This window comes from Epinephelus lanceolatus, chromosome 23 (genome assembly GCF_041903045.1).
Source record: "Epinephelus lanceolatus isolate andai-2023 chromosome 23, ASM4190304v1, whole genome shotgun sequence".
NCBI classification, from domain to species: Eukaryota; Metazoa; Chordata; class Actinopteri; order Perciformes; family Serranidae; genus Epinephelus; species Epinephelus lanceolatus.
This window is the reverse complement of record NC_135756.1, coordinates 19,331,508-19,345,826: the sequence shown is the minus strand read 5'-3', so window position 1 is coordinate 19,345,826 and position 14,319 is coordinate 19,331,508. Positions and strand designations below refer to the sequence as shown.

General features: G+C 44.3%; 1 protein-coding gene across 1 annotated transcript in view; it reads right to left on the bottom strand.

The window, feature by feature from the left end:
• The window catches only part of pdzrn4 (PDZ domain containing ring finger 4), a 49,856-nt gene extending 37,267 nt beyond the window's left edge, over positions 1–12,589 (bottom strand). The window contains exon 1 of the mRNA XM_033614294.2: positions 12,130–12,589. Coding sequence (XP_033470185.1) covers positions 12,130–12,198 — 69 coding nt within the window. The 5' untranslated portion in view covers positions 12,199–12,589. The remainder of the gene's footprint in view (positions 1–12,129) is intronic.
• Positions 12,590–14,319: the final 1,730 nt, after the last annotated feature.

The window sequence follows — 14,319 nt, the reverse complement described above, 5'->3', positions numbered from 1 at the left end:
CTGAGTGGGCCTAATGACTCCTAAACCCGAGTTGGTTAAGTGGGAATTCAACACCAGCACCCTGCTGTAACCTAATCTCCCTTTGGACCACCTGGACCCAGGATCCACCCGGTGGGTTCAGAACATACTCGGCAGTGGCAGTGCATTTGCATTTTTAAGCATTAAGCCTGTTCAAGACACATACTGTATGCAGAATAATTTAGCTTTGACAACACGCTGTAGAGCACAAGTCACAGTGGCTGTCAGAGAAAAAACATCATCAGTGACATTATAAGCTGTAAATGTTCACCATTCAGAGCTGGTGTTCTTTGATAATAGCTGTAACAAATGCCCCAAATGATTATGCGTGATGGAGAATTTCTTGGCACAGAGAAAAAAGCACAGAGGAGAATTTCTTTTTATAGTTGAACTGACATTTGGTCTCAGATGAGAATTGCACCTCCGCTGCCAAAGAACTCATCCAAAGATCTGACTGAGGGAAATTTTATGCTAATATGAAGGATGTTAGAGGTTTTTATGTCTCAGAAGTTGTGTTTTAGCATTTTCCCCCCTGCAACGGCTAAATATCCGGGGGAATTTTTTTTTTGTGCATGTGCATTTTTGTAGCAGCGTGTTGCAGCAAATGCCTGCAACATAACCATAACAGCTCCAGATGGTTCCTCGTAACATCTGTCTAACCTGACAAAACATAGCCTGCAGCGTGTGGCCATAAGGTGCATTATTGGGTTATTCTGGCACAAGGTTGGCTTCAAACCGTATAACAATCACCGTCTGACGGCACACACACTGAGACGAGACAGAATTAGTGTCTGTCTCCCTCCCACACATGACTGACAGACTCTCTCTGTGTGTCCGCCATCGCTCTGTTTTTCTTTGCAGGGCTTTTCCAACATGCAGGGAAAATTTGTGGCACCTTAGAGAGCGGGGTCACGCCAAAGTGTATTAATGAGTCGGATAGACAGACAAGCAGGAAGACAGACAGGAGCAGTGGAATGGAACGGACTTGAAACTGTGTTTGGCGACTGATAAGTGATGGGAGGAGGAGGGGGGGCGGGACTTTGTGTTTTGGAAAGGGTGAGGTTAAGAAGGAGAATGGGGGGATTTAAAGGACTTATTGATGGCTCATCTTTTCTCGCTCTGGTACTCTCCCCTCATGCTTTACTACAGCACAATCTTCTCTTTATTTTCTTTCTTCTCACACCTTTTTCCCTTCTCTACCTTTCCATTTTCCCCTCACCCCTACCCTTCTCTTCCCTCCTTCTCCCTCTCCCCACCTCCTATCATCTTGGCCAGGCCACTTGGCCGATCGGTGAGTATGGTAATCAGCTGGAGGCTGATAACAACTGATAAGTCCTCTTGTTGGGCGCTTAGAGCTTGAATGACATTTTCACGCAGTCATAAAAAAAGGAAAACACACTATAAAGCTGATGGATGGATGGACCCTGTGTGATTTTCCTTCTGTGTTGTACATGAACATACACAGTATGTGCAAATAGGCATATCTACCTCTTAACAATGCTACGGAGTTGTGTGCACATGCATCATCTGTGCCTTGTGTGGAGGGGAGACAAGAGGAGGGGGGGTGAGGAGTGTCACTTTGCCCACAGAAAGGGCTTTCATCCTGGGCTTATCAGAGCCAACGCAGGGGGAGATCGTTGGCTGGTGAAGCGAAACGGCGACTGTTGCTGCCCCCCCCCCCTACACGCCAGACCCGTCATCCCCTGACTTTGTGATTCCCCACTCACCCACGCACGAAAGAAAGTGGTGTGTGTGTACGTTTGCATAAAGTCAGCATGAATGGATTACTGGACGGGTTTACCAGGCAAAGGCCCAGGAGCCCAAAGTGTCAGGTCACCTGCAAAATGTCGCTCAAATTAACACATACCAACATCAAAGAGACACAAAGAGACCTCAAAGAGACACACAAAAAAAATCATAAAGTGATGCAAAGGAACTACAAGGAGACACAACCTGGCGACAAAGAGAAACAAAATGACTGCAAAGAGATACAAAAAGACAACAAAGAAACACAAAACGACTTCAGAGAGACAAAAATGACTGCAAACAGATGTGAAGGAGCTACAAAGAGACACAAAACACTTCTACACCTTTTCCACCAAATCAGTTCTTGTTCTTGAACTGGTTCCATTCAGGACTCTTGGAACCTTGGTGCTATCTATCGAACCAGCCTTTTAATCAGAACCACTGTAATCAAGGATTATGCAGGTAAAGAGCATTGGCAAGATGGCATATCGCACTGATCACCTGTGAGCTCACACTGCGCACAAAGTCTCTGTTGCTGCCTCCTCCATCCTCTCTCTGAAACCTGTAGGATGTGACACAGCCACTGATGTCATCTTGGTTCACACTCCAGGTCAAGAAAAACCTGCTGTTTTTTGGTTCCAGCTGAGAAACAACTTTTTAGTTTCCGAACCAATTTATTTTTTTGGTTGAAATGCTCTGAATGGGGGCGGCACGGTGATGTGGTGGTTAGCACTGTCGCCTCACAGCAAGAGGGTTGCAGGTTCGATCCCGGGTGCGGGAGCCCTTCTGTGCGGAGTTTGCATGTTCTCCCCGTGTCAGCGTGGGTTTTCTCAGGGTACTCCGGCTTCCTCCCACAGTCCAAAGACATGCAGGTTAATTGGTGATTCTAAATTGTCTGTAGGTGTGAATGTGAGTGTGAATGGTTGTCTGTCTCTCTGTCTGTCTGGTGACCTGTCCAGGGTGTACCCTGCGTCTTGCCCAGTGTCAGCTGGGATAGGCTCCAGCCCCTCGCAACCCTCAAGAGGATAAGCGGTTGAAAATGGATGGATGGATGCTCTGAACTGTTCAGAATTAGATGCGGGAACCCAAAAATGTAATTCATGTACAAAGAGACACAAAATGACTTAAAAAGAGACACAGATGTATCTCCAAGAGACACAAAATAGTTAAAAAAGACACAGATGTACCTCAATGAGACCCAAACTGGCTAAAAAAGACACAGGTATATCTCAAAGAGACACAAAATGACCTCAAGGAGTCGCAAAGTCTGTGTGTCTTGCCCCTGTGTTGGAGAGGTTGTGGAGCCTTTTGCATATCTGTGCCCAGGGGCCCATTGTCTCATAATCCGCCCATGCCAGTCACTCACAGTTACACAATGAAAGACACCACTCAGACATGGACATTGATGTTCAGCAGCTGTCTTTCATCATCCTTGTGAGGAAACCCTCACAAATGAATTAACAGTAGAATCACCAATCTATTCCAATCGTTTCACTGTTGTTATTAGCGATCAAACACACAACACCAGGGTGCTGTTTCCCGTATTAACCTAGCATTAACCTGACACTGAATAATCACCCATTTCCTGTTTCCAGCTTTGGCCGACGACCAGGAGACGTGCTACCCACGGTGCCAGTGACGACGCCATATGCACCTCTAAATCATGTTGTATCACCGCCACACTGTGCTCCAACGAGCAACTATAACCATGATGGAAGACACCAGATGATCTGTGTTCAACAGCAGAGTTCATTTGCATAGAGCTGCATTAACATTTTTAGGGCTGAAAAACCATTACCCTAAGTTTATTATTTAGTACCTCTAAGCTTTCCAAGTGTGATCGTTAAACTTTGTTCCCTTTTTTTTTCTCCAGTGATGCCTATATTTTTACTGTAGCTTTCATATCATGGATTAAAGTGCAGCATGATATAAGTGCGAGTAAAGATTCTGAGAGATTTGACAGTAGTTTGATTTCAGAAAAGACAACTCTGTTTTCTTGGATGGAGTACAAAACTGCCATTCAAAACTCTCTCTCATACACAATGAGAGGCTTGTCAAGTGGAATTACACTCACAGGTGAAAAGGTTAAACTCACTGACCCGCACAGACAGGAAGACAAGTTGTTGTGCAGAAGAATGCAGGAAAAACAAGAAAAGGTCACTTCAATCAGGTCTTTCTGAAATGCTCAAAATCCCATCAGAGAGGCAGAGACAGACAGTTCAGGACCAGTGTTGTGCCTCTCTGATAAATGGACAGCTGATGAATCAGGTGATACCACCTCCCTTCCTCCCGTTGGTCGTTTGTCGCACATTTTTATGCCCCCAAAAATATTCAAAAGTGAGATCTGAGAGCAGAAGATTATTTTCATCACCGTTCCTTGAATCCCAGATTTCTCTGCCATGCATGCTCACTCTTGGATCACAGGAATTTTTTCCTGTCGTTGCATGATAACTGCAGTTTAGTGATTTTTTCCATTTCCACTTCATTTTCTGCTCTGCACGCCTCTCCACAACCTCTCAGGCCGATGTAACTGATAGCACCAGCATATTTCACATCCTTATCTGGATGAAGCCACGGACCAGGTCCGAAGCGGCCATATGGAGGTGACGGCTGTGTGGGTCTGACCACAGCTTCCCCTGCTCTGTGTGGCACTCTCTGGACACCATAAGTGGTGGCGGGAGGCGGGATGAAGGGGTGACTGTCTAGCCCCCTTCATGCTGTCTAACAGGCTGGACATGTGGCACAGCATCTGTCTCCGGAGGACAGGCTCACACCAAAGATTGGCCTGGGTCACAAGTGTACACACCAACATATGAACAAAGGGGGGAAGAAGGTACAAATCAAACTGCTTGTTACTGTAGTGTATATGATACGGAAGTATATGAAAAATCTACTTAAATACAATGGAGGAAGTGTTCCACAAAACATGAAATGAGGGCATGTGCTAGATTTTTATCTTCTTCATCAAATCCAATATGTGCCTGCACTGTTTCCATATAAACATATAAACCACCATGACATTACCCATTGATTTTGAGCTCCTGTTTTGAAGCCTCAAGTTTGGCATTTTGGCTGTTACCATGTTGGTGTTTTGGAGCCATCAGTGACCTTATTTGGACAACAAGGAGGAGCTATGGAGGAGCGAGGGGTGTATCTGACTCATAAGCCTCTCTTATGCTGCCTCTTCAAGTCTGGAATTTCACACCATTATGCTGCCTTGCTGTTCTGTATAAATGGTACGATCGCAGAATGGGGGGCAGAGTTGTCTCACCTTTAAACCGAAATTGGAGGTAGTAAAAGTGCTGAAAAGAGGTCTGTATTAAAGGCAAAGCCAGCAGGACAAGATCACTGGCGACATGGGTGTGACATTTGATGACCCAGCGTGGGAGATTTAAAAAGTAGCTGCTACCAGTTAGCAGCTAACTCAAAGTAGAAGAACAGCGGCCAAAAATGTCCACAGATTGGGAAAATAGTTAGGTCCAGGAGCTTCTTACCCTTTGAGCAGAGGATGAGATCAGCCACCACATAACAGGGACAATAAGTGATTGTTATTGCCATATTAATACCTTTGTTACTGTTAACACTATCCCCACCACTGCCAAGATTTTCCATCATTTATGACTGAACGCTACTGCCACTGACGAGATATTCCAGCAGTCCATGTTTTCATTGTTATAAGATAGGGGGCGCTGTTACGCATCTTTGACAAAAAAGTTGTTTTTCTAAACTTTTTGTCCAAAATGCACAAATTCAAGTGATCAAACTGTTCTGGGGACTCTGTGAGAGGAAACGCCCAATGGGGAGCTCCCCAAAACGACATACCTTTTAAGGGCTTTTTTTTGTTGTTTGTTTGCATTCATACCATCAATAGGTATGCCGAAGAAGATGTACGGTAAGCCAGCTGGGGCTTGTTTGTTCCTAGTTTTTGCGGTGCGAAGTCAACAAAAAGAGGGGATTCCTCCAGTCCAGAAATGCCTGTGAATGGAGAAATGATCTATAGAGGCTGAAAAGTCAGGCATTTTGACATAGGGGTCTAAGGGGATTGACTCACCAGCTTCAAGTGGCCATTGGAGGAACTGCAGTTTTTGACACTTCCACACTGGCTTCATTTTTCAGCCCCAGAGGTTGCCGCTTGATTGCTTCCTAAGAATCCCTTGTGCATGGATCCGCAATTTAAATCCCAGTAACAATGGAAACACCAATACGCAGTGGTCGGTCATTGTCACCTCACAGCAAGAGGGTTCCTGGTTCGAATCCAGGATAGAAGGTTTGAACCCCAAGGTGGGGGAACCCCTCTCTGCGGAGTTTGCAAGTCCTTCTTGTGTCAGCGTGGGTTTTCTCCACACACTCCAGCTTCCTCCCACAGTCCAAAGACATGCCGGTTAATTGGTGTCTCTATAATTGTCCGTAGGTGTAAATGTGAGTGTGAATGGTTGTCTGTCTCTATGTGTCATATAGACACATGGCGACTTGTCCAGGGTGTACCCCACCTCTCGCCTAGCTGAGATAGACTCCAGCCCTCCCGCAACTCTTAACAGGATAAGAGGGTATGGAAACTGAATGACTCACAATGAGTTTTATATAATGTATGCCTTTATATAGCCAAACTTAAGAACAAGCCACACAGTAAAATAAATCAGACCTGACTGAACTGCATTCAACAAGCCATGATTTAATCAATCAGGATTTCTTTCATAGAAAACAAACACTACTTCATTACCTTACAGAAATGCAGGAGGGGATTACACACAGATTAGTTACTGGCTTTTGCTTTGGGTTAGGGTTAGACACAGTGCTGACTTTGATACAACTAAAAGGACAAATACATGTGTCCAGTGAGGCTCTGAATGAAGGCCAGAGGCTGTGGGACGATTTATCACAGCCACAAGCAAAATGCATGGAATAGCAATTGCTACAGCCTGAATGGAGCCCCGCAGTGCGAGTGTGCACAAAAACACACACACAAAATCACAAATGAAACATTGAATGTAAATGGTCTGACGAGAGTCATAAATCTTTCAGTTGCCGCTGGGCAGCAGGGGTCGGGCAGCCAGCAGTCCTGTCAGAATAGTGCAGCTGTGTGAACAGAGATAGCCAATGTGGTGTGGGAGACACCGAGGTAGGCCTGCGGGCTGAAAACTGGAATTGGCCCCTGAAATGCTCTGTTACTTTTTCAAAATGGAAGGTGCCGAACAGGGCTGTTCCAAACATTACATATCCATTTTGGGGCAGGAGTCATTACCATGAGTCCAAAACAGCCGCAATCCATTTTGTACAAGTGTCATTGTTCCATCCACAAAAGACATTTTTAAAATGAAAAATGACAACAGAGGCCTGGTTACACCAGAGTATGGCACAGCAAAATGGACTTGTTTCTCTGTGACATATTTGGCTCTCGAAGCTTGGTGATGCAGGGACTACTGACTGGGCTAGTTGATGAACTATTGTAGCTCGCAAACTACCCAGCTGGGACCACACTAGTGTTAGTCGGTGGCAATAGCTACCCAAGCTGTTGTCTCTGTACTGCTCCGTTTCCTTCGCCCAGGCATTTTGCATATTATTTCATTTCATAAAGAATTTTGTTGAGGAAGGGAAAATTCATGATTCTCCAAATACACAATTTGATTTGACTTTGGATTTTAAGGTCATGATTTGATTCAATTTTTTAAACTTGTCTTTCAGCACTGACCGCTATGCCATTGTTAGACTATCGAGTCTTGATACGTAAAGACAACTGTCATTTTCAAATTCTTCTTGAAAAAGATTGGCTACATGCTATCAATATGGTCAATGTTACAACAATAACTTATTTCATGAGTCAGTTGGGACCAAAGAGAAAAGCCACTACATAGGAGAATGTTACTTTACATCAACAATTACAATTTGAGTTTCCTCACCTGCAACAAGCCCCCAGGAACAGCACCAATTTAACATAGTGGCCAAATCATGGAATTACAACTTCCAGGTCCATCATGTGATGCCATGAGGCCCAAAGAAGACTGTTTCCCAATATACTAACATTGTGAAAGGGATGTCTGTAAATTAGTGGGTAAATTTTGTGAGTGTCACAACCTCTGCAAATGATTTGTTTCACTGTTGAGATTTGATCCATTCATGTTAGCGAAGGGCCAAACCGAAAGTTAGCCGATTAGCCGACGGAAGTCTAGTGTGCCGGCTCTATGGGCTCAGCGATGAAGAAGCGCAGCGGAGGATCCAGGTAATTGTACACATGGAAGTCAAACTTTTTTGGCTTCATGTGCTACTGAGCAACTTTCATATGAATAAATGGTGCCCCACCTCCGGTTCTCTTTTGACATCCATAACAGAAAGCCACCAGATCCTCGATCAGGCTGGAACATGCTCCTGTTACAATGTTCTCATCATAGTCAGTGATGCTTATGAACGTCTTGCCATGTTGTCTTAGGAACTGAATGGTCCCCGTGTGTAACGTAGCTTTCAAACTGTCAACAATACCTTAACATATCTCACAGAAAAGGCAAAATGTTGCCGCACCCTTGAGTTTAGGGAAGCAGAAGGATTTTCCAGTGTTGTGTCTTCCACTTTATGTCCCTATAAAGATCAGCACTGTCAAGACAGCTAGCTATTGGCCAGCAGCACAATTCGTGGGTCAAGGTTCACCAAAAGAAAAAATTTACTTCACACATGAGAGAATCGACTCCAACATCATTAATCTGTTACACTCAAATGTCTCCTTGTTCTAACAAGAAATCACATCAGTCAGGACCAAGACACAAAGGACTGAGAAACACAAAGGAAGAACATCACGTAAGATGAGAGAGAGAACTGCAGTTCGTCCAAACGCTCCAGTGCAGAGCCACTGTGCACCTGTTCTAAATCCCTGCTTCAGCTACAGTACAGTATCAGCATCCTTTGGTTTTCCACTAGTATAATAAGCAGGTGGTGTCCTATTGTGTGGCGCCGTTGGAAGTACAACAGAACAAAAACACTTTTAGAATCTGTAGTGTTGTGTGCGTGCCAAAGAAAAATGAGAGGGGAGAAACAGATTGCTGAGAGGGATAAAGACAGAGGGGAGAGAGACCGATGAAGGTTATGGAGAAGGAGAAAGTATGAAAAAGAGGGAGAAGAAATGAGTCTGGAATGATAAAAGACGGAAGAGACAGAGGGATTGTTAAAGAGTCTCTCTGGATTTGCAGAATCCCCTCAGCCTCAAGTTTCGGGACAAAGTCACACTGACACACTTACTGCCTGGTGAGCTCTCTTTCTTTCTTTCCCTCTCTTTCTCGCTTTCTTTCGCACTGGTAATGAGAACTGTAGGTGTCCGCCGACTGTCACATGCACACTGCAGAGCGTTTAACAGTAAGCCGGTGTGCCTGCTCACACACACACACACACACACAATATTCTTGGACATTTGCCACAGTGCCAGGACACCTACAGTGTGATGTGGAAATAGGAGGAAACCATAAGGTTCATTTTCATGATCTCTGTGCAAACACCATCCTTTATGATACAATCATACATATGCTGAATATGTTGTGCAAAATGAAAATTACCTGAGATATAACTGTTGATGATGTTTTTTGGTGCCACAGTTTACTGCAACCAGTAAATACATACAGTGTGTATGTTAATAAGCAGTATACACTCTTTGTGTAATTCTAGATTACACACAGAGTGATGGTTTTGCTGGCTATAACAGCTAGCTGTGTTAGCATAGAGGACTGGAAATATGGGGAAAAGTTCAAAGAGGACCGATTATGCTTTTCCTTTTTTGTATCACATAATGCTACAATGCCCGATATTCATATTCAATGTGGCCAGAGTTTCAAATAATGAGGTAAACGTATGTAAAAGTGTTAGCAAAGACCTCAGGCATCAGATCGTCCTAAATACTTTGTTTTTTCTACTTTGGAGACAAGCTAACATCAAACCATGAGGCATTTCTTCGGTCATCTGCTCCAGAAATGCTGAAATGCTGCTGTAAGTGTTTATATATTACGGAGCCTAAACTGCTACATGTATGTACATGCTAATGTTAGCGAAACATGTAAACTGGGGCTTCCGATGTTGCTAATTTCTTTCTGATTTTGGATTATTTTCCTGTTGGACCATGTCTAGTTCTGTTTAGAAGCTTTCACTGAAAAGAAATGCTACTATACACAGTCATTCCCCAGCTGCAAGCACACTGCTACATGTAGCTACATGCTAACATTAAGGAAACATGTAATCTTGGTTGCTGATTTTGTTCATTTCTTCTCGATATCTGATCATTTTTACGCTGGAACATGTTTGGTTGTGTTTCAAAGTTTTAATTGGTGATTTTTCACAGTAGAAAGTGCTGCTATTGTCTTTTACAATCAGTTCCCGCCTGCAACAAAAGTGCGTAGATGCTGAGATAATGCAGGGGTGTACATGGAACAGTACGTGGAACAGTGCTCCACGTTTTCGCAGTTTGCATAATGTGGTTGAAATTCATATACGTTTTTAAACCAAGAGGAAGACCAGGTCATCTACTAATCGGAAGATCAGCGGTTCTATCCCTGGCTCCTCCAATCCGCATGTTTAAGCATCATTGGGCAAGATGCTGAACCTCATATTGCTCCGGGTGGCTTCATTGGTGTGTGAGAGTGTGTAAATGGTTACTGAGTAGCAGGTGGCACCATGTATGGTAGCCTTGGCCACCAGTGTGTGAATGGGTAAACGTGACGTGTGGTGTAAAAGTGCTTTAAGTGGTCGGAAGACTAGTAAAAAGTGCATTCCTAAATGTCAACATTTATTATTTACCATTTTAATTTAGTCAGCCTGACCCTTTTAATGTTTTTAAATAGCCAATTAATCGTTAATTGTGGGTGAGCATACTATACTTATCCCTTTGTTCTGGCCAGTTTATTCATTTCACCTCAACGCTATCAGAGGAGCAATGACCTCCTCGGGTTTCCTTTAACTGACAGGGCTAATTTTCTTGCACTCCGCCCAGGCAGACAACACAGACATCCACCATCTCATTAAAAGCATGGGGGCATTTCGTCAGAGACCATAATGAGCTGAAGATCACAGCGCTGTAAACACTCATGAAAGCAGCCTGTAGCAGCGATGGAGGGTTGGGGAGCGGTAATGTGTGTCTTGTATTTTACAGAACACATAACAAGAACAGCCTCTCTGACATTATTATTGGACTAAGTAAGAGTTTAGATTCCACAAATGTGCATTTTCTGACACGAGTCCACACTTTATGCGCAGTATACAATATGATGATGATGATGGTATTTTTTAAGTTACAAAACTGAGGAACAACAGAAGTGCTCGTTATGCTGTATCCAGTTTCCCTGCTGTCTGTAACCGTGTAAGATACTAAATGATGAATGAATCCTCGCTGCCGCTGGCCTCGTATTCGCCCGTACTGTACTTCAACAGAGAAAGACCCAGCGCACGTGTTTCCACACAATCAGCTCCACGCACATATCGCTGCTGTAGAAACCACGCACCCTCCATTCACATCTTTATCTTCCGCTGTATTTGAATTTAAAGTTCAGTTTTCAAAAATCAATCAGAGAGAAGAAACGCATCGTTTTCTTCTATTCTATATATTGTTTTCCAGTAGACTCACACTTGCTGACACCTCCTATCTAATCAACACATTCCAGCCAAGCCCAGTGCAAGATGACAAGTTATATATTCACAGTTTTTTACTGCTTATTATGACAAAATGATTTGTGGAGGTGATAACGACAGTGTCAGTCAAAAGGTGAATTTCACATTCTTTCTTCTTTCTGCCAATATTTTATGAATTAAATTGCCACAGGTCATAACACACAATGTAAATATGCTTTCAATAAAAAAAAACATCAAAACATGACAGCAGCGACGTTAAAATTGTCACATCAGGTTCAGAAGGAGCCAGAAAAAGAAAAAAAAATGAGTCCAGTTCTGACAGACAACGGAGAGGAAAACAGCAGAACACATTTGCTGCGTGTTCTTTGAACTGTTTTGCTTCCAGACAGTCACAGGCAAGAGGAGATGTGATGAATTCCCCTGGAGCCAGCGCGGGAAAAAGAGCTGAACTTGTTCTCACATCTCCTGCTGCTGAGGAGAAATAACTAGCTGCACTCACTTTGATGGAGAGAGGAATACACGCACATACACACACATACACACACTGGTTCTCCGCCTGGCTGCTTGGGAGTCACTCATTTTTGTACATTTCTGTCATGTCCCTCTCCTGGTTTCCCACTCAACCTGACTTTTCCCAGCTCCTTCTTGTTAATGCGTCTCACTTTTTACCTTCCTCGCTCATTGGAGGGAAACAAAGTTCTTTCCAAATCATTCCCGCTGTCATTATCATCATCATCGTTAAGTTTTGATTCCCACCGTCAGCCCTCTTACCTGTGCAATCTCATACAGCAGTTTGTAGTGTTCCTCCCGTTTCTGCAAGGTGCACAAATTGCAGCCCATTCTAGTTGTCAGGGAAACAGTGCAGAGTGCCCGCTGGAGTGTGTGTGCCGTCTGCGGTGTGTGTGAGCTCCCCCTGGGGCGAAACACACTCGGGCTCCTCTTCCTTGGCTCCCCCACTCCTCTTTCTCATCCGTGTATCCTCAGAGATCCCCTCTGTTGCTCCGAGCGCACACACACACACACACACACATACACACCCACGTGTATCAGCTCACTGCTTAGGTTGTGGATGTAGTTCCTTCAGTGTGTGTGTGTGTGTGAGGGGAGTGTATCAGTGGTAAGATGAGTAAAAGCACCTGGCCTCTATTTCCCTCGTGCCTGTCACCTCTTCCCCTGATTCTTTGCATGCCTACATACACTCTCTCTTCTCCACCACCTCCTCTGTCAGTGTGAGCACACACTCCGTACTCGCACACACTTTTGGCTCATGGAGACACACCTCCTCCCATGGCAGGCTGCCTACACATGCCTGCTCCTACTCCAGCTCATAAATAGACAGCGTTGTCATTGGCTGTTTAAGGAAAAGGGGGCTGGGAGAAGAGGGAGGGGACTGGTCTTATCTTGGGCAGCTTCAGTATCTGAACATCAGTGTTGTTGCTTGCAGGGGAAGTGAAGGACATGCTGCATGTGTGTGTGTGGAGATCTGTATTTGTATGCTCAAGAGTGCATCTGTTTGTTATCTGCGTGCACACATTTCACCAATATGCAATATCCAGACATTTCAGTCCAGAGAATTCAATACAGAAAACTCAAGCGGGAGTTAAAATGCCACCTCGACAGTTAATCAAGTTACTGAGAGGGCTATTTGTCTGCGAACACATTTGACAACTGGATTTGTCATAGAAATCAATCTCATTTGGATTCAATCAGATAGCCTTTTGCACTCAGCAGTGGTTGGAGGGGTGGTGTTTAGTGGCCGCCATGGATTTACAGTCAGGCGGTGATAGTCACCAAACAGATGCTCCCTCTCTCGCTCTCACTGCCGGCAGTAAGACAAGGGCACCGGACTGGGCTGACACACACAGGAAGAAACACAGACCAGTATTGATTGGCTTCAAATTAGCTTCCAGCCCAACTGGCCCAACTCCACAGGGGTGAGAGGACAGACGGGGGGAAAGAGGAGGGAAGAGGAGGGAAGACTCTGCGATGCAGAGGAAGATAAATTGAGAGCAGTGATGCTGTTACAACCCTGTCACACTACAAATTATGCTAATTTGCTACAGCAAATGTGTTTTGACAGAAACGTAGTGCCAGACTGGTCTCACTCCCAGGTTGTCAAATGCCGATCACAAGGCACCCTTTAGGGCCTGTATGAGGCATACCAGGCAATCAACTAACTCCAATGTAAACCCATCCACGCAAAACATTCTTACGCTGACCTCGTCACATATTGACGTTTGGTCATGGACCTTCCACGTCCAGATACGATGTGCAAGGTACCCTGGGTGTGTTGGTTGTTGACGTTCTGGGACGCAGTGTCAAGTTCTGCCTGATACATGCAATGTTTTCTTTCAAAATACATTTCTGTTTTCACAGCAAAATTACCATTTACATACAGTCTCTTTCAAAGTAAACACACTACTATGATACAACATTGTGAATTGACATTGTTTTGCCTTTACTAGCTAATGCAAGTGGTTCGGTTTAGGCAACAAAAATTCGTGGTTGGGTTTACGAAAAAAGAACAGGGTTTGGCTTTGTAATCTTACGGGACACAAACACTGCTCACCCGTGGAAAAGTCAGTTTGTTGGACTCATCCCACCCACCCTACCTGGACTTTTGTTGTTTTAACTTTTGTTCATCACCCATTTCCCCCTGATTCCGAAGAATGCCGTTAAACTATAACGGCAACCAGCAGGGTATCATGCAGACGTTAAAAGACAGCTTTTTCATCAGTGTCTGACACCGTGAGTCACTGCCCAAGCACCGGATTTCAACAACTTCGGAGTGAAACCGGGTTGATCCCTGACAATATTAGACACTCACGGGAACTGCTATAAAGAGCGGCAAAATCTTCGTAGGGAGGCAGGTAAAACAAACAAACACAAGACTTTCATGCAGGAGAGTGCTGTTTGTGTCCCATGGGAAACCAAACATCAACCAGTGTTTCCCACAGAATT